The following is a 24,791-nucleotide window of genomic DNA, read 5'->3' as shown; positions in this document are numbered from 1 at the left end:
TAAGTGCACAAGCCAAAGATCATACCTATCGGGTTTGTTGGAAGAGACTCATCTTTAAGATTTTCATCCCATTCGTGTAGCTGCCTCTTGACTCTTTCCATCAAGGTTTCCTTTTGTTAGAAGAAAAGCCTAATTTAAGCACACAGGTATTTCTGTTTTCTTAGAAAAAGGAAGCAAAATGTACAGGAAGCCATTTTCCCCAATAGACACAATATAATTCTTCTAAGTCTTAAACACTAACTACAGACACTTTATACCTCTGTGTCTTAAGCTAAGAACAAGATGGGAAATGGGCAAAAAACAACCAACAATAGTTCTAAATCTCATCTGAGGTAAGTAGAAAACTATTTAAACTCTAAACACGTATAGATCTGGCCTAAGCAGAATTAGCCTCCTCCACCTCTGACCCTTTATGTATTAAATACACATTTCTACACAAGCATATGAAGAAAAATACAAGCTTTTTAAAAAGCAAACTAACTCCAACAGGAAAGACCCACCTGAGGCTATTAAGTGCTCTGCTGGTTAGGACATTCACCTGGATCATATGACAGAAGATCTATTTTTCTGCTCCAGAACAACACAGCAGGAACCTGAACCTCGGTCATCCATCCCAGATGCACACTCAAGCACCAGGGACCAACTATACAGAGGGGAAACCTTTACTACTCTTACCAGTAAACTACCAGTTATACCCTTCTTAAAAAGCAATTCTGAGCCAACAAAATAAAACTTAATATTATCCAATAAATAGATATAAAAAATGATATTTATATTGTTTGGTAATACTTACAGCATCATATAAAGAGTAAAGCCAGGGAGGCCAAGATGTCAGACTGGCACAGTGAAACTTCCTCTGAAATAGAAATCAGAAATGATTTTTATTTAATATTAGCAGATTTTATCAACACACGTCTCTCTTTTGCTTGTATAAACCAGGTATCTGATTACATAAAGACACAATAAATTATCATCATCACTGCCAATATTTCAAGAGGCTTCTGAAACACTTCTCAAGTGTGGTGAGTGCTACAACTTTTGTACAAGATAGACAATACATGGATCCTCTCAGAAAATCTGTCTCAGCATTGAAAGTACTTCTACTACTTCGTAATAAGAAATCACACCTTTCAAAAGAGTGTCTGAAACCTACACAGTTCAAAAACGTAAGTGCCATTTGGTAGTGCATCTTTTTCTCCATCAGTTACTGATGTCCACAGCAGTTACTATGTAAGGTGATGGAAGTATTTTGTACCAATTCATTCACAAGAATAAATACATAAAATGAAAGAAAGAGATTAATGAGCAATACCAGGTATTAAGCTGACAAAGACAAGTTCAAAGAATATACAGTCATATTTTTAAAGTGGAAAACGGAAGTGTTGCTAATTAGAAATTCCTGAGGAGGTTTTCTCACAAGAGAACAATTACCAGTGAAGAAAACTGTTGGGTTACTTAAAGTCAGGATGTTTTCCTGATATACCTACAAACAAAAACCATTTGCTGTTTTTTCCACCAATGCTTCATTATCTATAAGCTTTATCAATTAGCATCATCTCTGGAGCATTATGTATAAATTATTAAACAAAGGAACTCATACACAACACGCATTTCCCTACTGCTGACAGCTGATAAATAATCACACAACCTGTTAAAAAGAGATAAAAAACAGGAGCTCAGTATCCAGCATCTCAGCTGTGCATCCACCTCTGAAGACAAACAGATGGAATTTCACACCATGAAGAACAGTAATAAAAGCCAAACAATTCACTTCCAACCTTCTGATACTTCTGCCACCACTGACGAAAAGCTCGATCCTGCCACACTGTAGGTTTTGAAGAAGGAAATATGTGACGTCGGCTGAGAGACTGCAGCTGTACTGCTGACATTGTTGAAGGCAGCACTCGCTCAGGAAGGATTTGTACTTTAGCCTGTTGGATTCTGATAAAAGAAAAGAAAAACCAACATGGAGATATACACACCTTCAAGAGTATCAAAATCAGATTTTACTGCTTATCAATACATGGTACTACAGAATTTAAGCAGGCATCTATTAAATCGGACCTTATGTTGTACTAAGATAAATCAAATGACCTTAGGAAACACGCAGCATATTAACAAACCAAACACAAACCACTCCAAAATACTGACTCACACCCTCAGATAACTTGCTGAACCCATTGTGCTGACTGGACTTGGGTGTACACTGAAATTTAGTACACCTAAAATCTAAGCAGAGGCAATGAATTATAGATTCTTTTATCTACTCTAAATTTGCCTTTAAAAGTCAGAATTAGCTGCTTCCCAAATATTTCTTGCACTGGCCTACAGAACTCCAATATTTTCAGCAAAAGTTACTTGCTGTTATTTTTTCCTTTCCCAGTTAACTTCCTTTTCCATGAGATACAACAGGACACCTATGTGCTTTAGAGCACAGGTTAGCTGTTGGGATTGTGGCAGATGGATTTAAAGTCCCACTGACAACAGCTACACAACACAATATTCTACCATCTCAGCACTGGATTTTCAGATTTCTGCCTTCTCAAGTTACCTTTGGCAATAAACTAACTGTCAGCTATTTCATACCAAACTCTCAGAAAGGAAATTTAGCTGAAATGCAGTTTGCTATCTTCAAACCACAAAAGCTGATGTGCTTAGCGAGAGTTCAAAATCAGCAGAAATAGGATATAAACTCTGATTGTCCTTTAATATCCTAGCATCAATCAGGTCACCTATTCCACTGTGTCTGATAACAGTTGCACAGCTACCAAGAATACCGCCTAGAAGAAATGAATTTCTTTTTTTTTTTAACAGTATGATGTATCAGAAATCCTGAAACATAAGATGCATATCATTATTTGAAGGGTGCTTTTATGCTTTACGAAAGGAAAAACGAGCAAGAGAAGTGACTTGTTCCTCCATTGTTATTACCAGCCTCCAGTCATCTCGAAGAAAACCACCCCTCTTGGGATCAGTTACTGTCCTCTCCATATCTGAATCATGCAGCTGGATGCTTCTGTACGTTGTTCAAGCTCAGCATTTAGAGATCACTCAGAGTAGAAAAAGGGCAAGCATTTTGTTACTGGCTGTATTGTCAGACCGTTGCCTGCAGCAGCTCAGAGATGCAACTGCACATGAAGTTAAATGGAACACGTCCTGTGCAGACCTCTAGAGAGGACTTAAGAAAATGCAAGTTACAGTTTTTCAGAGGTATGGAAGCTGGTATCAGCAAGGCTTTCTCCAAGACAATACAAGGCACACGCATGACAGAGGAAAGCCTCTTCTCATTTCATATTTGGTTTGAAACACGGATGTGAGAGGTATTTCCAGCTTAATTTTCAGAAACAAAACAATTCTGTCAGATACTTTCAAACACATCAAATCAAACTACAGACTGCTATTATTCTGAGCATCTCAGAGCAAGGTTACTGCAACTAAAACACACAGCTGAAGAAGTTGCTGATTAAGTATAAAGACACAAACGAGTCAATTGTGTGACTGAAAGGCCACACGCAGCAGCAATGTAAGATCAATGTTTTGGTCAAACAAGATCTGCAGTATGTAAAATCAAATACATTATTTTCTTACCCGTCTGACTGGGTTCGTATTTCAAGCACCTTGAATCTCTGTCTTCCTATTGCTTTTACTTTGACCGTTTCAATTCCATACTCCTGCTCTTCCCTGTAGGCATATATCTCTGCTGTTGTTCCAAAATGTGCTTCCCTTTCACGTACGTTACTAAAAGCAACAGAATTTAAACAGTTACCTACCCTACAAGTAGTATTGTTCAGGTTTCTCTTGTTAATCTACCTGCACTGGTTGTAAAATCTTACCACTCAGCCTTAATCAAAAAGCTAAATGTGGTAAAATGCCTTCAAACTGCTGCAAACCTTTTTTCCCCATTTTAAAAGCTAATTCTAATGTTGGTGGAGTGTTTTTTTTTTCACTATTCGGTTTTATTTTAAGGAGGTAGAGGTAAGAATCCAGGAGTACAAGGCTCACCAACTCCTGAAGTACCAAACTTCTTTACATTGACTTTCTAAAAATAACTATTCCCACTTCCTACATAATTAAACCACAGTAAATGGTGAGTAAGGGGGAGGAATGCTCACTCTTCTTTTGGCACACATGAGCCTTTTCCACTTCTCTATCATCCAATATGCCTCTACTGTCAAACCTTCATCTGTGCTTGCTTATACATAATGCACCTCTATGGCAATAAAGTTTCAGAACAAGGATCAAATTTTTACATTTCAGACCAAGACTGCTGTAAGTAAAATGGAGGCAATGCATTCAAACAGCAAAATCACGAGTGCTCAAACAAGGACACTTTCTGCCTTTCTTAAACGTGATGCTGTCATGGAGCTACTTGTCATGGTGTGCTGGAAGAATATTTTTGTCTAACAATTTCCAACTATAACTTAGTTTTTACCACAGAACTGACTGAATCATCTGCTTTTGATCTACAATCCAAATAAACTGTGCTTAAAATACATGCTGCATACCATCAGTAAACTCACTCGTGTATTTTACCTGTATGCAAGAACAGCAAATGTTCTGTCTTTCTGAATTAAATTCCGCACCATGCTAACCTCTTGAGGGTGAAAAAGCTGAAGAGGTAACGTCTGTCCAGGAATCAACATCACCATCACGTGGGGCAACACTGGAATCACCTGACAGCTGTCATCATCGTGCAGTGTTCTCCCATGAAACTCTTCCATATCAGAACCTAAATACTGAACACAATAGGTCACAATAAGATCCATGATAAAATAAAATAAGAATCAAGGTTTGTATGACAGAATTACATAAAAATAATCAAAACTGCTTTGAAATGCACTTAACGGAAGATATATAGAGAAAGACATACCATATGTGATGTTGGCAAACTGGTGTCAAAATTGATCATGTTTGGCTTTTCGGCATCTTTACCCTCTTGATCTTCAACTTCCATCTCATTGTCATCCTCTTCCTCGCTCTCTGCTAATAAGCACATACAGAATACTGTGTACACATCAACCAGCACAGCTGAAGACACGGAGAAAAATCAGAGAATCACAGAATTGCTCTCGGTATCCCCAGGCTATTGCCTTTCACTGGGAAGCAGTCTTCCTATTGGTAAATTATTTTCTTGTTGTTACAGCAAAATCATTGCACTGTAGAAAGTCTTAGAAGCAGGTTATGTATTCCTGGACAGCTAAGGAATGAGCTTTTCTGAGCAGCTGATAATACACAAATTCAGTTGGTTCCAATTTTTACTTCAGAAGTTGTCTTCTACTTCAGTTCTGAATGCCTTCTGCCTGCAACACAAGGATGCCAACCAACTTGATTCCCTGCAGGAGGCTGAATGCACCACTTTGACATGGCACAAAACTGAACAATGCAACCAAGCTACAAGCAATCTGATGCTCTATACTCAGGCAAATACTCTTGCTGACGTGCCTTGACAATTTCACTGCTGTCAACCTCTCCTCCATACCAAACATATCACAAAAGCCAGCACTACACACACTGAAAGGCCCAAACTACAAAGGAAGGCAATATTATGACTCTGGAGAGAATCTGAGGTACAAAACAGATTACTATTTTCATGCCATTTTCAGGCCTAGGAGTCAATCCCAAAATTACTTTCAAGCAAGAAGACAACTAAGTTACCTGCATGTTTTACTTTGCATTTATCTGTATAATATCCATATACATACTTAAAAGTAAATATAAAAAATCATAATGAAAATAACAAAGATGTGTTTCTAAAGCGCTGGTTTCACTGTCCATGCTGTGATGAATTACAATGTAGGCCTGTATATTCACCCAATACAAAGTAATTACTGCACAAAGGTGATTGTATTACTCCATCCTACTTCCTTACACTTCAAACGGCAGTAATAATTATACACCACCCTAAACCTAAAATAGATGTTACAAACCTTGCCACTTCTGCAGGATTCTCACACCAATAGCTGCAGAGTAACGGACAATCCCAACAGCGCTGTTGATGTTTCTGTTTTAACTTGCTAAAGAAAACCTGCATGCTTTACAGCACTGCATACTTTGTAGGAGGAGTAGCACAACCCACTGATGTTTCAAATCCATCCTGCACTCTATTCATCTCAAACAGAAATGATCCAGCACCTCCAGAAAAGAAGTTACGGACTATTTTGGCATTACACTTACTGAAAGAGATAAGACACCACTTTCTTCATTATTGTGAAAAAAAAAAACAAACCCACAAACCTATTAATTTCTGCATTATTTATTTATTCTGCGATAGGCAGTTAGGAATCCTAAACATTAGTGATTACAGCAAGTTTAACATGCAGAAGAGGCTCTCTAGCCTGATGGAGGGGCAGAGCAGGAAGTTTCAGGAGCAGCACTGTGGGCTGGGGGGCAGGGAAGCCAACTCCATCGAAAACTGCATTCTGATTAACTTGCACTCATTAAGTTGTATGAATCATTAGCACTTTTAATAGCCTGCTAGAGAAAGGCTGTTCCATTTGCTTTTCTGAACACAATAGGAATTAGCAGTCGTTGATCTGAGAGTGACTGTACCCTGCAAAGTTTTGCATGCTCTTGCCAAAATCGCACCCAAAGGGCCGTGTGGTGGCAGAGGCAATCTGGAAGGCTGGGAGGAATGATGACTCATTTCACTGCAGCAGCAGCACCATGAGAATGTGGAAAAAACACCATTCTCACACTTCTGTTTGGTCACACTACAGGAGAGAGAGACAGAAGACAAAAGGAGCTGTATCTTCATCGCTCCAAACTGTGCTCTAGTTGATGTTTTAATTTCACAATTAGTGGGAGCTGGGGTGTGACCAAGCTCTCCAGTTCCCTTGGTGCAGGCTGGATGCTCATTCTGACCCACTGCCAACATCTCTGTGCAGAACTGAGGAAATACAAACCTCACTTAACAAACAGAAGCGGGGTAGGAAATCCTAAGGCTGGCATTTTTACATTTCTCAAAATGCACAGGCATAACATTCTCCTACTATTTTCCATCCCCAGCAAATTACAGTGGCCACTGGCAAGACTGACTCCCCACTAGGTTCATGCTTCTTCTGAAATAACATGTTTTTTCCAGTTTAGCAGGAGTTCCCTCCAGAGCCAAAAACATGAGCTCATGTCAGTTCAGAGGTACTACATACTGAGTACGAGAAATGCACCTTATTCCATCTGCATGAGGAATTCTGCTGCTGTCTGTGGACAGACAAACCAGGCTGCTCTGCAAACCCCTGCATGCACACTGCAGGAAGCCTGTGCACCGTGCAATTCAGCACTACTCTCCTGCACCTCCTGTTTCCCCACTCCCTACCGGTACTACAGAGCACTGAGGCTGAATGGAGCCTTTCTCAATCAGCAAACAAGTTCTTCTAGTTTTATCTGGTTTCAGAGAGTCCCAAATTATCTGCCACCTTTGGAGCGACCTACACCTTTTCAGCTTGTTTCACCACACCAGCTGCATAACGCCCACTGCTACTACTGAGTGTCCTTACCCACTACTGCCCAAGTGAACAACCGAGGACTTTGCACTTCTCTGAATGACAACCTCTGCACACCCCCCGCTGACAACACGAAGCACACAGCGATAAGCGAGGCCTGCGCTGACAGCCAGAATGCGGCCCGCAGCTCTGAGCAGGCAGGCCGTGAAGAGCGGTACCGGGGGGAGGGGGGCAAGGCGGTACCGGGGGGGGCAGGGCAGTACCGGGGGGGGCAGGGCGGTACCGGGGGGGGCAGGGCAGTACCGGGGGGGGCAGGGCGGTACCGGGGGGGGCAGGGCAGTACCGGGGGGGGCAGGGCGGCGCCAGGCCCGCCGCAGTTCACTGAGCACGGCTGTGATCCGCACCCTCTCCTCGCCCGACGGCCCGCTCTCCCCTCCGGCTCCCCCTCAGCAGCTGGTGGAACCAATTTTCTCCATTAAAAGCTATATCTCCGCCATCCGATGATTGTACACGAATTTACCGCTCCCGGGCACTTTAATCTCCGCGGCACAGACCCAGTTGCTGCCCAGCCAGACCCACACCCGCCTCCCCCATCTCCTCCGGGTTGGCCGTCCCCAATCCTGCATCCCCCTCCCCGCCTGCCGGCTCCCCCGTTACCAGGCACCAGCTGCAGGTGGTTCCCCATGTTGTTACGGCGTTCGCCACCTCCCTCCTCGGCGGCCATCGCTGTTTACCTGAAGAGGAGCCTGGGAAAGCGGGGGGGTGGCGGGAGGAGGAGCCACGGCCGCCGCCGGAGCCAGGCCGAGGAGCTGTGGAGCGGCCCCTGGCGGCGCTGGGAGGGACGGGGCTACGCTCGGAACTGAGCTGTGGGTGCCGGGCCCACTGGATGATGTGGGTTTGCTTGCTTGTTTCTTTAATGAAATATTATATATATTTAACAAAATTCAAAACTGCTGGAAATTCTAGGTCCAAAACCCAGGAATTCTTCTTTTGGATGAGATCTTTTGTTTACTGTATGTAGTATACTGTATGTATATCCCAAAGTATCTGGTCAGTGTCAATCTATCGTGATGCTATAATAGAGCAAAGACGGGAATTTCATTTGATATTGCTGAGGGTCTTACTAAGGTTGAAGAAAGCAAAGGCTTGGCTGCTGGTGACCTGAGGTTAATGCATTCAATGGTGTTTGCAGACAAATACCCACTTGTCAGTCATTCACACACAGATAAGAGAGAACATAAGCTCTACCAAAAAATCTCTCTCTACTCCCACAAAGTACTTTGGTCACTTTGCTAATTAATTGCTGTGCTCGTCTCCCTTCTCTCAGCACGCCATCCCAACTATTCTCAGGAGGAAAAGCCAAGTGAATGTTAAGAGGACAAACAGGAGGAACCCACAGCAGCTGTACTGGCAAAATCTCCAGCCATGTAAAATGGCAAAGCTCATTTACATCCCTCAGCTCCTATCTCGGCACTAGCTGAGGGAAAATAAGTTGTCAGTACGTAGAAGCATCCAATGCATTCCCTCTTGTCCACCTACATACCTGAATTAAGCAGAACAGCAATGTACTGTATTGCTGGAACAAGAAGCACTAGATGGTGCTGTAACATTCACTTTTGCTGGTTTTGTTACTTGGGAGACCATCAGCTGTGCTGCCCTGTTAGCTTTGGGCTTTCTATTTTAGGGGATTCACAGCAAACAATAGAAAAGCTTGATCTCTGACCTAATCCATTTAGAACAGGCTTTTGTCTATTTCTGCAGCGTGCTGTTTGACTACTTCTGTTTAAAAAGTAGTCTGTACAGTCCAATTAGAAAAGGAAAAGTCCTTCATATGTATGCCATTGATTTGTATTCTGCCAATTAATTGGCTTGTTAAACACTCTAGCTCTAGGCAGAATTAAGTAATATATATATAAGTATTTCGAAATAAAAAGTGACTCTCAACCTCTAGGTAACTAATATTAAATATTGAAAATAAGAAAGCACTCGCAGGACAAGAAATACTGTAACTTATATATAAAAAGCTAGTTGCAAAAAATACATGAAGTCATCTTGATATCAGCAACCAGGCAGCCTCAGTGTGAAGGACACTTGCCATCTCCAAATGACCAAGGAGGCTGCAAGTAGCACAAGCTACTGGTAGAACTGGTAACACACTGGCAGGACATGCCAGATTCCTGCCACCTCATGCATGGAGCACTTGCAACAGAGGGGTCTGGTGGTACAGACACTGCCTGCTGAACAGGGAACATTCCCTTTAATTAACTGTAAAACCAGGACAGACCTTGGGCTGTCAGCTTCACAAGTACTGGGGTATGAACTTCACCATCCCAAAGCTACTGCAGCATCAAAGCTGTCTGCTTTAACGTTAGATGTACTCCACAAGAACACAGAGAACAGAATCAGGTACTTCCAAAAGCAACAAATCAGCGATGGTTAGGAAGACTATTGTAGAAATAAGCATGATTGGACAACGCTTGTGGAGCTAAAGAGGAGCAGATGACAAGTTCATCACAGAACAGCTAACGCTTACTTCAGTTGGCATTCTGGAAAGAACAGGGCATATTTATGACTCTTTTTAAGTATTTGTTGCCTAGGTCAGGCTAGCGTGACAAATGAGCAGCTCTGAATATGCAGAAGGCTTTCAGACAAAGAGCCTATTAGCCAAATTTGCCTATTACTATGCGTAGAAGCAAATTCTCTTGCCAATGAACTCTCGCCAAGTAACAAACTATTTGGCACGTGTGCAAAACCCATATTCAGTGCAAGTGACAGACAGCATGCAGCATGAGCCATAACGAAAATGAGACCATAAACAGAAATTTTGTTCATTGAAGTGGGAAGAACTCCCTTTTAGGGAATGCTAGCAGTAAGGGTATACCAAGTCTAGACAACCCCATGTCACTTAGGAGTATTGCCTCTGTGTTAACTCAGAGCTTCTAGACAGCTTAGAGATGAGTGTACCTTTTTGAGAAGAGGGGCTGGGACCTGTTCCTCTGCAAATGCTACTCTTCCATTTAAAGCTGGAGACCACTGCAGTTCTCACTGCTCTTGGCCCAGCATGAAACACTCTTCGCCATGAAACACTCAAGAAAGAGGTTAGCACCGAGCTGATGTGCCCACCACTGATACAAAGTTCTAAAAGGATTTATCAGAGCTCAGAGTCTAATCTTTCCTTTTATATATGTGTGTATATATATATGTGTGTGTTTAATTAAAAAAAATGGAATTTCCTTTGCCTTTCCTAGTGTAGACAAGGGTGATTCAAGAGTGATTACAGTGAATCCCAGTAGCTGTAACATTTCTTCTTCCTTCTCTGTCGTTCTTATCAGATCTGGCAGCACCCATCTTAGCAAAATGATGGCTGCCTATATAGCTCTAGACAGTACTGCTGAAGAAGATCTAAATAGCCCTTTGTGAGCAGAGGTTTCTCTAGAGCTTTCATGACAACATAGTGAAGTTTAATGGAGTACCCATTCTTTGCAGACTGCTTACATAGATTTCCTCCATCACTGGGTCTGAAAATCATCTTAGCTTAAGTCCTTGAATTTTTTTAGTAGAGCTACAGAGTATCGCATCCTTCAGTCACTGCAGAGATGGTAGATAAATTGCACTCTTTAAAAACTACAATGTAATGGACATTAAAGACCACCTCTGCTGAATTTCTGCCTAGGGGAGCAAAGGAATGGATACTCTTGAGATGCTCATACACTATTGCAGCTCTCACAATGCCACTGTCCTTGACCTCTGCATAGGTGAGGACAGCCTGGATCCTACAGTTAACAGCATGTCAGGCATCACAGCAAGACTAGATGAACTTTCTACCTGCCTTGATATGATCTTTGCCATCTTCTAGCGTGATGCTTCAGAACACTCAGACTGAAAGAAATCTCAGGAAACCCTCTAACTGCTTCTTGGCCACTTTGAAGAACAGAGGGGACATGAAAGAAAGAAAATCAGAGTTTGGCCTTACTACATTTTGAGCAACCCAGCTCAACTGAGACACGCAAGTCTATAGTCAATACTGCCCTGGTGCCTTCATGTCACACACACCAGCTATAGCTGTGCTGATTGAGGACAATCGCCCAGCCTTGCTCTTGTTGCTACCCACTATGGGAACCTGTGACTCATCCTCCTGGAGAGCAGCTATAGCCTCAGAGAGATGTTTTCATTTTAAATCCATCCAGCTGCCACTTTCCTCTCTGTTGGAAGGGGGAAAAAAAATTGATCTCACTGCCAACTGTATGGTTAAAGAGAGCTCTGTCAGATAACCTCTCTCATGTTCGAAACGACTTACAGAGCAGCATTTTTCCATTTACTAGCATATCCATCACACTAAGAGGATTCCACTACCTGTGAGTAGCTCTGAGTGGAGCACTGAACTACCAGCAGTGAAGGGTTTCAAATAAAGCAACAGTGAATGCCTCTGCTGGGAATGGGAGGAAAATACACCTCCTGGAAAATAGGAATTCTTACCCATCGCACGATGTTGTAGGCATTCAATTACCACTAGTTTCAGGGTGATGGCATCAAAGTAACTCTCAGTCACTGCCTTGGAAGAATTCTATTGTGTTTTCCCATTGCATGTACAGATTTGTGCCAGTGGAGGGGCAAGAGGTGTGAAGGAGAGGGAGGGTGGGTGTGCACAGCCCCACGTAGGAAGCAGTTGTGGCAAAGCTCATTAAGAGGAATTATCTGTCAAACAGAATTCACCAGCAAAATAATAAAAGAATTATTTTGAAAACATTGTACATATCAACCTCATGATTCGTTTAATGCCTAAAACATCAGATAAAGCAGAGGGATTAGGGAAGCAAACATTCTAATAATATACATGCTGATACATAAAAAATGCAGTAATCATATTCAAAGCTGTTACCTAATTGCAGGGAATACAGCATTACAGGGAAAAAAAAAAGCCAAAAACACAGCAATTCAGTCCTCAGAGTTATCACACCACATTTTCACCTTGTTTAAGGGCAGATGTACACTGATTCCAAAAGGAAACAGATGTTTTCAAACCATCACAGCTCATTTATGGGGATAATTACCTGCAAATAGTACGGTTATTAACATTATTAGTTGAATATCACTATCTATCAAGCATGAAAAATTCATCAAAATAGAAATTCTACTCCTGAAGTCCCACTTAGGAATAATTTCCTTCAATGTTTCAGTACTTAAGTGGATTTTCAGCAGCGTGTTTCATTCGCTGTTCACAAACAGTTCATTTTCTACCACGTTTCAAACAATTGTAAGTTTCAGAATGTTAATATCACTTCAAAAGTTGTCACTGATTTTATACTGCATTTTTTGAACAATCTTATGCTCCCTGTTCCACATCTGGAAAGGCAGCAACTCGCTGAGCATAAACAGTAGAAGGTGTCACTCCTGTTTTTCCCCTACACTTCATTCATTCTTTTTCATGCAAAGTGAATACTGCAGGCTCTTAAAATATGTGCTGTCTAAATAAGTATTATACAGCCAGGCACGTTTTTGGTTTGTTATTTGTTTAGATGCTAAAGAATGCTTCACAAATAATGTATTTTGTACAAGTCATTTTTATTGACAAAAAGTTAAACAAAATAGAATGGAAGCTTTGTCTTTGCCTGAACTTCTGAAAATGCAGTCACTCAGTTAACCTTTTACTACAAGAGCAAGCATATGAAGCATTTCCCAATGGCTTTGGGCAATTGAAGAAGGCTAAGAAATTGTATTAACGCTTCCATCTGCAATGTTCTGTATGCTGGTGAAAGTATCTTACTGCCCATTCTGTATTACGGGAAGTAAATCTAAGGCACAAAAGGAGGGAGACTCCTAAACAAACACTGAATTCATTTTCCAAGCCAGGAAATATGTCATTCCTTTGTTCTGTTGAAAATCATCCCCAGAGCACCTGTAACATAATGAAATGAGATGTGGAACAGAGCATTAAGCTAAATGGCCTCTTGGAAGCATGGAAAGAAAGCTGTACAAATGATGTATGGGGCAAGGTCAGCTTAATGCAAAATTTCCTGTGTTTTCTTTGTAAGGTTTTGTTTTCCCCTGGATCAGAAAGGATTGAAATAAAAAGAGACCTAACAGTAAATGTTTTCACTGACTTGATCGTTAGGGCCCAGTAATCGAATGGGGGAAGACTAGTCCTTTTGTAAAACACAGGATGGAATAATTCCCCTTTAATGTCCTATTTATCAGGACTTGCAGAAGGCATAGTTACAAAAAGAGAAGCCCGGTTTCCCCCGAGTGCAGGGATCGCATCTAATTGCATTCAGCTCAGACCAGCCCCGACAGCGAGAGCAGCAAGAATCGATATTGCAGTGGAGATGCCTTCCCCATTACACTTCAGCAAGCGTTACCCTTTATCAGGAAAAGCTACTTTCTGCATAATTAGTCTACAGACACAGCGGGGTTTTAACGGTGGCAGCCAGGAACGTAGGTTTAAAGAGCTGATGGTGAGTCATTGGTTTCCATCAAGAGAAGTCTCCAAGTGCTTTGCAGCCTGCATCACTTTCCTTCAAGTGCTTTGTGCTGTGGCTGCTGCTATCTTCTCTCTTGCTCTTTCAGACCGCTTTATTCTGGGGGACAGTTTTGCAACAGTTCTCAAGATGGCTTCCAAGAGGAGCAGATTCCAGGATATTTCTAAGGAGCAGCTCCTTTCATTTCAAACCTGGTGATGGTTAAGAAGGGACCTTCTTCCTTCCAGCTATCTTAGGACTGGTCAGAAAGGAACAGTTGTTCCATGGAACAACACTGCTGATCTTAAGGCATCAGGGGGCTAATTTCCCAAGGGAAATTCATCTGGTGACTGCTGCAGTAGTCTAGTTCCCAACATCATTCAGGATATAAAGGGAGTTGGAAACAAGATTAAAACTGTAGCTCAATACTATTTAAATCAAGCCAAAATAATGCAGTTCTGCTTTCTGTAATCAGTTAAGTGTATACATTTGGCATTCATTGGCACTCGCTTGGAAGCTGAGCAATCACTGCATGCAAATAAGTCCTGCCTTTCACTAGCAACAAGAGTTTCCAAATGTCACATTCAAATGAAATCTGCTACGTTAAACAGACCTGCTGTTAGTTATCCCTGACACCCATTGTCCGTAGCATATACACAGCAAACACCACTGATCTCACAGTCGCTCTCGACTAGATTAGATAGCAACTTTTATGACTTTGTTAGTTACAAAAGAAATAAAGAATACCGTAGAATTCAGTGGAGATGTTAAATTATGACCATGCTTTGATGAAGTTCTGTTCTACGAAGCTGAGGCAAGCCTGCTTTCACAACTTTGTCATTGTCATGGGCAGCAGAGACAACCTGAAGAAGGCATCCTTATCATGTTAGCAGGTGGCATCGGGTTGGGAGCACCAGGGAAATGAGGATCTTGGGTGCACAGCAATGAACATCCATATCAACACAACTCTGAAATTCCTACACGAGAAATGCAGAAGAAAGCCAGCAGATGATTAGTGGGAAATAGAAGAAAGAAGACTCGATAACACTGCCCGGAAAGAATCTGAAATGTTGTCGTATGACTGGCTGTGTTCCTGCCTGGATCACAAGGACTGAGCCTAAGGACTGTGCTGTGGGTGACTGTCTCGTATTTTTTTTTAAACATAATCAAAGGAAAGAATCCATTCAATTGATGAAACAATTATTAAATGACTGCATGCAAATAGGTTTAGGACTGAATTATATAAATTAAATTTAATTAATATCTATGTACTGCTTTCAGGGCATGAAATAGCGAGGAACTGTAAAGAATTCTTAGAATTAATCCCATTTAGCATTATCTTGAAACTGCCTTTGCTGCACTGGCACACTGCTAAACAGGAATGTCTCCATAGCCGAAACCAAGGGGTACTCCAAAGTTGTGCTGTGCTTGGTAGTTCTTTTGTACGAAAGAAATCAAGTTCCTGAAATGAAGTCCCTCTTGAAACTGGCAGTAATAAATAAATCAATATCGATCGCATTTCTAAAATAATCACATTCTTTGTATCACTATTGATTCCAGCAGGACTGGCTAAATAAGGAAATACAGAGGTGTACCAAAAAAAAAGGAGCTGGATATTCATGTCATCTTTTATCATTTCAGGCACTAATATGGCTAGAAATTATTGATTACCTTAAAAGCCCCTAATAACCAAAGAACTATTGACTTAATATTTTCTCTAATCCTCCATGAAATTTTACAGTAAGTCCTGATGTATTTTCTGTTAAGGGTTTTAGGGCTGAACTAGATCATGTGCTTATCTGAAGTGTCAGCTCTAAGGCTTACTGTGCTGCTGATGGGAACCGTGTTAAAGGTGGGTAATAACTCCCAATATTTCACTGTGGTTGTAAGGACTTTGGAAATAGATACATCTTCTAATGTATATTATTCTACGACTTTTGGCTTTTAAGTATTCTATGTAATTAATCTGATATAAATTTGTTCAGTGAAGGCGTTGGCTCTGATCATAGTCATTTCACTACAGCTGCTCTGAAAATTCCCTCCTCGTAGTACAATACCTTGATAACCATTTTTATTGCTTCACTAACAAGTTAGCAACCTGCTTTTCTAAAGCTACAGTACAGGACACCTATAGAGGTTGAATAATAAGGGAACAGTGAAAGAAAATGCACACGAACATCTTAACTTTTCAGACCCTGTTAAAGCAAATGGATTATTATTGAGATTTGTTTTGTTTCACATTCCTGGCTTATTGAAGGGAAGGTTACCCACAAGAGCCATTTGTCTGTGCTATGTTTGGCTTCACAGCAGTGTTTACAGGCTCCAACCATGGACACCATCATTTCAGGTCCTGCCCCGTCAGTTACCAAACAGAGGTTTTTCCCCTCAGTTCACCGTTTGGTTTTGACTCAGCAGAATGTGTTGGACACAATGAACGCAGGTAAAGTTACACCTCAGCCCTGCAGCAGAGTGAGAAACACCAGGAGGCAAAGAGTCATCCTGGTGCACACTTATTTTTTGTGACATCGACAGCAAAAGCTCCTGTTGTGAGTTTGGCTGTGACCCCTTTGGCACCACAGAGTTCATGGGAAAGGAGCAGCTTACTGGACTGCCCTCACCTTATTGCCACCTCCCCAAAAGCACCCAGCCCCATCAGCCTCTATAAACCTCACCTGCACGCAATCTGCTGATGTAGAGAGAAAAGCTTTGCACGCCATCGGCAACACCCTTGAGCCAACATCTGAATGTTCCAAATGATTTTGCTCTCATGATATCGCTACCCAGCATCAGAACTGCAGGAACATCTCTTTGCTTTTTCAAAACAGATAAAAGATTCTTAGATTAAGAAAGAACTATTTGGAAAAAAAAAAAAAAAGAAGAACCGAACAAAAAAGCCAGTGTAGAAAGAGAAGTGCAATTACAGAGCTCATTCAAACCTACATCCTTTACATCACTTGAGCAGCACAAAGGAGGCTCAGTAGGTTAACTCACGTTTTCAAAAGACCTCTTTACACTGTGGAGGTGATGCATAGTGCGATCCAGCAAAGAAAAGTTGTTTTTCCTCTTCCTTTCTTCCAGGAAAACTGACTTCTCTTGATCCTATGAGCTGCATCTAATCCTTATTGATTGCTTTTGTCTCAATCCTATCACAGCTTATTTACAACAATATCTTTAGAATAAAAGCTGACTCATTAAAACAAATAGGAATGCAGGGGCGCGTTATTTATGTGCTTTTGTTGCAGGGCTGGAGCCCAGCTTCTCAAAGCTATTTAAGCATCAAGCTCCTGCTCAAGTGCTGGGTGTCATCAGTCCCTGGGATGGTTCAGCACCGCTGGGGTTGCTTGCTCCCTGCAGTGGGGTCGGTCACGCTGTGCTCAGCAGGGCAGCAGTGGTGCCCTTAGCTGAGCACTCAGAGCACAGCACCTAATTATTGTAATGACTGCAAATGAACTGCGAATTTCTTAAGAGCAAAACATTTTCAGTCAATCTGACCGCATTAATACCAGACTGCTAGAGATAGCTTGTATCTTTAACACTGCCACGTATCCATGATTAGCATTAGGCCAAGCATTATAATATCAAGCCCTAGCTTACATCCTTCTGATGCAATAAAGTGAAAAGGACAAAAAAGGAAAACTCCCACAGCACCCAGTGGCTGAGCTGGGCTGGGCTGCACTGCGGGCTGCCAGCCATACATCCCAGGCTGAGTGCAGGGGAGGGAGTTGGGACCAGTGGAGCCCCAGCAATGCGGATGCACTGCTGCAGAAGGCCAGGTGTGGGTCTGGCCCAGTTATTTCTCTGTTCCCACGCGGTTGTTTCTGCTCTAACCGTGCTGCTCAGTGCCGGTTTACTTTCTGTGTATCCAAGTAAACATGGAATATAATCGGAAGAATGTGCCTCATTCTACAGCCAGCACTTGCCAGTTTAGGGAGTGTGAGCACCTCCATTAGAGGCAGAAATTGAAGCAGTTTTAACCAACAATTTTCAGACAGTTCCGAGCATTCAAGCAGAAAGAAATCACCTAAAATCATGATTCATTTTTTAAGACGCCGCCTGAGCACGAGTCTCTTCAAAATAAAACCGTCATCACTAATTCAGGGAAGTTTTCCTGCAGTTACAAATGCAGGTTAAGCACACATAAACACATGACAGAGGCCCACCCCGTGCATGGGCTGTTCTGCAGCCCCCCTCAGCAGAGTGGCCCAGAGGAGGAGGCCCTGCCCAGGGAGAGCCAGCAGCTGCGCTTCTCCTCACAGAAGTGGCACAATGCATATCAGATTGCAAATGGAGCAGAGATTAAACATAGCTTTTAATTGATCTGCAAACACACTGGAGAAAAGCAGCAGAGCATAAACTCATTATTTACCGCTAAATAAACTCCCTGTTTTTTCCTAACGCTGCCTGCTTGCATTCAGCTTCAGCCCTGCCTCTCTGAATGTCTTCTCCTGCAGTTCAGGCAGTACTGGAGTTGCTGATTTTGCAAACACATATGCACTTTGGCTCTTGGGCATACAGTGAACCACAAGGTTTTTCACAGCCTGCTCTGCCTAGCTCTCCTGAACGTGGGCAATGGCAGCAATCCTCTACCTCCACAGTCAGGGGCCACATGCAATGCATTGGACAGCATCTGCAATTTGCAAAGTACTGATGGGATCAACTTTTGCTCCTTTTCACAACAGACCAAGTTTTGCATTCTTGGACCACCACGCAAAACTGCCAGTTTTAATGAGAAAAAAGCAATAGGCCTCTGTTTGGGTCTGCTGCCTTCTCCATATCTGTTTACACCCTCAGGGCTGCCATGCTCTGAACTGACCCAGCAGTGCCCTTGCTCAGGCAGCCAGAATCCCTGAGGTTAGGTATGGGAATGCAAGGCCTTCTCACACACAGCTCCACGTGCCCCTGGGGCACTACCTTGGCCATGCCTGTTACACTCACTATATTTCTTCTCCAGAGCTGATAAAACAAAGAACAAAGATGAATTTCTCCTTAGCAATTTTCCTTTTGCCCATTACCACGTGTACAATATAACATAACTGCACATTTCTTTGTTGCTCAGAAATAAAGAATTGTTTAGATGCTTATTAAACAGCAGAGCTGAATGAAATTAATCCCATTCTGTTGTTTGGAGAATGAAAGTTAATTGCAAGACACAATGATTTACTAAAGTTTGAAATACCAAATGTTTTTTTTAGTAAGTTAATGACAACAAGAATTTTAATTTAATTCCTACCAAAGTACTTTGGTAAATGAGTTTGCTCTCAACCCATCAAGAGAGGTTTAGCACAGCTTGGCTTGCTGTTACGTACTTCAATGTTATCTGAGGGTATGTTAAATACAGTGACCAGCTCACATCCATCACAGGACACTGGAACAGCAATTTCATTTCTCAAACTGAAGCATCACTGGAGAAAGAGCCTGGCAGCTGTGAGGATTTCCTGCACAAAAGGTGATGAAGAGCAGCAGGGGAGGAAGAGGAGGAGGAGGCAGCAGGCCCACCCAGGGGGCAGGGGCAGCTACCATGGTGGGAAGTGAAGGCTGGTGGGGAAAGGATGTGGCTCATTCTTAGAGAACTGCTGCCAGGAGTGAAGTGTAGTCAGAGTAAAATGCAAAACAAGAAAGAATGAACAGAAGAGAATGGAATGGCATTCCATTGTAGGAACTGCCCTGCCACTGCTCACAGCACTTCGTGTGAACCCAGCGTGGGCTGGCTCAAGGCAGAGGTGCTGCACTGATTGTGCGGTGCCTCAAAGGACTTTCACATTCTATCCCAGCTCCATGTAACTAAACTGTCTGGATTTTGGATATATTTTTTTAAAGCAGATTTTTTGCAAAGCCATTTCTGTTATCAAGAGATGATCAAGTCCCCCCATCACATCATGCCAGGAAACAATCCTGTTTCTTCAGCAGCTTTTGATCCTCCTCCTCCATGACAGAGACCAGCTGGCTTTTAGTACACAATAACCACTTTCTTCACAATCCCTCCCCACTTTGGCATTCACGTGTAGGTCACCTTCCCTGCAACACGCTCTCCAACCCAGTCTGGCACAGCTCTTGGTGGCAGTTGGAGCTTCTTGGGAGCTGGGACAGCCCTGGTGCTGGTGAGGCAGACATGAGGGCTGTGAATCCCATCTGCACACCAGGACCAAATTCTCTCACCACTGGTTTTTTTTTCCTCCCAATCCTGTTTTTTTTCCCCTTTCATTTCTCTTTGCACCTCTCCCTCACTGGTTTCTTAATCCTCATGCTCAGCAGGTTATTGATTGTTGATGTGAATGTTCCCCACTGCTGTCTCTTGTTGCCTTCCAGCTCTCCTTAAACATTTGGCTTCTCCTGCCCTTCTTAGCATAACAGAGCCCAGCACTGCACTGCATTGCAAACCTTTTGGCTCAACAGTTCTTTTTCTTCTCCGATTGCTCTTCCACAGAACACTATTTCAACACCAGCAGCTAACACAGAACAGCCTCACAGCACCAACGTTCTGCTTCTCTAGCAAACACAGAGCTCCCACAGCGCTCCACCAAAGGACATCTACGTTCCCTACACACCTTTCCAAAAGCATCAGCCCTTACACATCTGGAAATTAAAACTATTAACATCTTTAAGATTATTTTCTTCCTTCAGCCATAAAACAGAGCTTCGTTCCAGGGGAATTTTTTGTCAGCACAAATTCCTGAGGTACTGCTATCTCATTTTCCCAAGGACGCAGAGAAAAATAAAATGAAAACATAGTTATTGCAATGCTGCAAGCTTAAAATAAGTATAAAAGAAAAACAAAAAGCCCGAGACATTTGCAAGTGCAAATATATCACACAACTTGAATTCTTTTAGAATTGAGATGCACAAAAGTTGTCAATCGTTGGTCTGAACTTTTCCTTCACATTTTTCAGAGCTACCCCCAAACCTGCTTCAAATTCTAAACCCATAGGAGAGGCCCAATGCCCACCTGTGTGTGAGATGAGAGTAAATGTTGCTCCGGGGACAGCAGAGCAGTGGGATTGCCCAAGGATTCCTCCAGGAAAAGGGACACTTGCTCTTACATTGAAGCGTGGCACAAATCCATTGGTCACAATGATATCTGTCATTGAAAGAAGAGTAATCTGGGGGTAATGAGGTTTTCCAGGGATCTAAATAAGTCCTGAAATAATAACTACTGCATTTTATATTCTTCTGCATGAGAACTGGTAACCATGTTCCTTCCTTTGGCTCCGAATTCCATCCATAGTGTCACTGTAATGACACTGCAATGCTTTCTCATTGGTCCTTGGCTTGATATCAAGCAGGATTTTTGTGAAATCTGGCTGTTGTGCCGCACGCCTTAATTAACAGCACTGAATACCATCTTGCTTTATCTTTGCAATATACCGTCATCGTTTCTCAGAACTGTTTTTAACCATCAGAACAACCCACATCAGCAGCAGTTGAGATACTGGATAGGTTCCTTTTGGACGTCAAATTTTTCTGTGAGTGCTCTTTTCCTCCTAGTTTTTCTAGTTTCCAAAGGCCGAGGAAAGTCATGAGAAATGAAAACTCTCTGGACATTGCCTTTTGAAACCTTCAACTCTCTGCAATCACCACCTTCATTTAAGCATAAAGGAGAAGCAGACTGTTAGAAACTGACTAGGTGACAAGCACAGAAAACTGTGGAGCATGGGAAGGGAAGATAACCCAGCAGAGCTGCCTGAGGGACTGAGGGAGACCTCCAGGCACAGTGTGGTTTTTCAGTGCTGAAGTGTACAAAGATATCTGGGGCTCCTGAAGGGACTTGGGTTCCCGTGGTGCCTGGCAGCTCAGAGATGATGCTCCATTACCAGCTGCACAGCTTTGTGACTGGCACGAGGTGAACTCGCTGTGTGTGGGTTGACTGGTTTCCTGCATGAATGTATTGACCTAGTTTTCTAGCAATTTATGGATTTGTTCTTATGAATAAATATTCTACTGACTTTTCAGAATACGTACTGGAGAAGAGAAATGGTGCTACCCACATCAAGTAGGTCCTTTTTCAATTACAGACATTTTATAGTTTAGCAGTATATATTTAATACGTTAAGGCAGCTACAGGCTCATCTACACACTCCTTGTTAATTCCACGACGCCTCCTGTCAGTGCATCACTTAAGGTGAGAATGTACATCTTTCCATGCCTCCTCAACTAGGTCTATTTTAAGAAGTACTGAATAAGGCGTGAGGGTTCAGCAGGGTACTCTGTCAGCAAACCCATTGGGATCTGCATGGAAGGGCGGTTTGTGTACAGCCCCGTTTTTCACAGCATGCACAAGTGTTAGCCACAAAGCGAGTTCCCTTGCAATTTATAGTCCCGCTCTTTCCAATTTGCGCTGCTAACTCACTCAGTGCCTGGCAGGTCTCAATTCTAGATGCTGGGTGGTTCGGCACAAAACAAAATGACTCCGTCACCTCAATCAATACAAACTTGTGGTAACCTATAAGAATATGCATGGCTCCAGATGGATTTTGTGCTGTGAGTGTTCCCTGGTGGTGATGAGTGCCAGCCTGGCACCATCCCCACTGCCTGCTGTTCCCCTGCAGCACCTATGCAAATAGCAGTGTAAACTTCACTTCTCTTACAGGATTAAATGGGACTGTGTGTAAGGTAAAGTTGGCCAGGACGCCCCATTCCACCAGCCAGCCATTCTGTTTCCTAGGGGGGGCTGTTTAAGAGCCGTTTGGATGTGGTACTCAGGGATATGATTTAGCAGAGGTTTGTTGTTGTGGTATTGTTTCGTGGTTGTTTTTTAAGAGATAGGCTACTGGTTAGGCTGCGGTTGGACTAGATGATCTTCAAGGTCTTTTCCAACCTGAGTAATTCTATGATTCTATGATTCTATGATTCTATGATTCTAGCATTTAAACCCATACTGGTGTCTATTTTGGGTAAAGAATATAGAGAAACCAAAGCCCTAACAAGAATCAGATTGGGTAAAGTGCACGCGTACCAACCTTGGAAGCAGAGCTGTGATGCTTACTGGCTGCGATGAGACAAAGGACATCCTTCTCCTATGGATCCAGGCCATGACAGGCATGTGAAAGACACTGGAAAAGGAGGACAGGAGGCTGCAGGACAGCACTATCACAGCACAGGAAGCACAGAGCAATACTCCGGGCTTGAGTTAAAAAGCATTAATTTCTCACTGACTTCAATAAAAGACAAGGCAGGCTCACAGGCAGTGCTTACCCATCAGTACTGCAGCATGGGCCTGAGGAGATGAGGAAGAAATATCTGTCCCATTTTCTCCCTGTGTCTTGCACCTTGCTGCACACTCAGTGGAAGTGATGCCATCCCGTGTGAAAACGTGGGCAGCTGCCTTCCTACTGCTGCAGTGTAAAAACAAACAAACACCATCCGGATCACGCAGTTCAGAGAGATGACTCCAGCCAGTAATACTAAATATCGTTATCCACCATGGTCAGAACAGGGGTTATGCCTTTGCCGCTATGCAGCAAACCATAGAACAATGTCAGCACAAAAGATAAATTAATACACACTAGTAACACCCTGCCCTCTGCTGACAACCCCTTGTGGTTCCTGAGGCCATCCTGGCGTGCTTTTATTCAAAGTTTCCTCTGATAAAGTTAACAAGGATCTCTCAGAAACACACCTCGGTGCTGTATGCCATTAAACTGCCACATGGCAATTAAAAAAAGAATAGTACCTCCAGGATGGGAGCAAACATTTTTGCTGCGCTTTTAGAGTTGACATATCTAAATATTTGAAGATTGCTGCCAGTCTTTACCTTTACAGCACAGCATTGCACAGGGAGGGTCAGACTTCTCCTTTAAATATTTACAAGAAATCCACCGTGTTCTTGCTTGGAGACTGCAAGGCAGCCCAAAAGCTCAGAGAAATACCACAATATCCCTCTCCTTGCCTTTCCTGACTGCAGGATCCCAGGACGTCTACAAACCAAAGTAGATGTTTCTCTAAAAATAGATGAAAGAAACACTGAGATAGCTCACAGGTCAAATTAAATTGCCAGCAAATCCAGGCTCATCTAAATACCTGCTTGCCATGTACATTTAATTGTGTTGGAGTAGATTTCCATTTGCATTGTGCTGTGCTCCTACACTGTGAGCACAGCTCGTCCCGAGGTCTCCTGGCTGTCCTGAAGGGTCTGACTGAGGAAGGAATTGATCATATCCCCAAAGACAGAAGAAGAGGAGATATGCGGGCAAAAGTAGATGCCAAAAACATCTGAAAGGCTGTTATAAAGAATTATGAGTCAGTCCCTGAGTGGGAACCGGTGTGCTTGGCACAAAGGGAATGTAAAGCAGGGATATGTCACAGGGCAGACACGGGGCGACGCATTATGAATGCATGAGTCTTACAAAACCTGCCTCATGGAGACAGGTTGGTAGAACTCATCCCCGTGTGTGCCAGCGCATACGAAATCACCTTCTTGTTCCTTTATCTGAATCCAGGAGAAAAAGAAATATGGGAGGGTTTGTACCATCTGCAGAGTCCCAGCAGCCCCATGTGGGAAAGACACTGTGAACCAGGATGGCTTCTTCGTGGGGGGATATGGGCCCCCTCATTAGCGTCAGCCATGATGTCTTAGAACCTAATCAACGAACCCCTGCTAAATCGAACACTGTTTGCAATTGTTCCATGTGCAGATCCCAGACCACAGCTCTAAACATTTTCCAAAGTCCCCGACAATATTCATTTCCATCACAAATTTTTATTTATTTATTTATTTATTTATTCTACTTTTGCTCTGCATTTCCAGATCACCATAAATTTCTCACTCCTGACTATACAGGAATATCCCAGCCATGTCAATTAGGGACACAACCACTCCTTCTACTAAATTCGTTATCAGCCCAAGCTATTGCATGTAGATTCAGCTCTGGTGAGCAGAAAAAGCCCTCTTCCTTAAGCATGG

At 42.7% G+C, this 24,791-nt stretch overlaps 1 protein-coding gene across 3 annotated transcripts in view; it reads right to left on the bottom strand.

The window, feature by feature from the left end:
• The window catches only part of CRBN (cereblon), a 29,423-nt gene extending 6,252 nt beyond the window's left edge, over positions 1–23,171 (bottom strand). Inside the window, exons 1-7 of one of the 3 annotated variants that reach the window (XM_072347479.1) lie at positions 23,084–23,171; positions 4,871–4,980; positions 4,534–4,736; positions 3,589–3,738; positions 1,779–1,941; positions 794–856; positions 26–110 (exon numbers count right to left, since the gene is read on the bottom strand). In XM_072347479.1, the coding sequence (XP_072203580.1) occupies positions 26–110; positions 794–856; positions 1,779–1,941; positions 3,589–3,738; positions 4,534–4,736; positions 4,871–4,980; positions 23,084–23,087 (778 nt within the window). In that variant the 5' untranslated portion in view covers positions 23,088–23,171. Of the gene's footprint in view, positions 1–25; positions 111–793; positions 857–1,778; positions 1,942–3,588; positions 3,739–4,533; positions 4,737–4,870; positions 4,984–8,096; positions 8,200–23,083 lie in introns of those variants that run through there. The other 2 variants (XM_072347477.1, XM_072347478.1) reach the window with 2 other exon arrangements.
• Positions 23,172–24,791: the final 1,620 nt, after the last annotated feature.

Source organism: Excalfactoria chinensis, chromosome 12, assembly GCF_039878825.1.
Source record: "Excalfactoria chinensis isolate bCotChi1 chromosome 12, bCotChi1.hap2, whole genome shotgun sequence".
NCBI classification, from domain to species: domain Eukaryota; kingdom Metazoa; phylum Chordata; class Aves; order Galliformes; family Phasianidae; genus Excalfactoria; species Excalfactoria chinensis.
The sequence above is the reverse complement of the archived record's forward strand: the minus strand, read 5'-3'. Positions and strand labels throughout refer to the sequence as shown.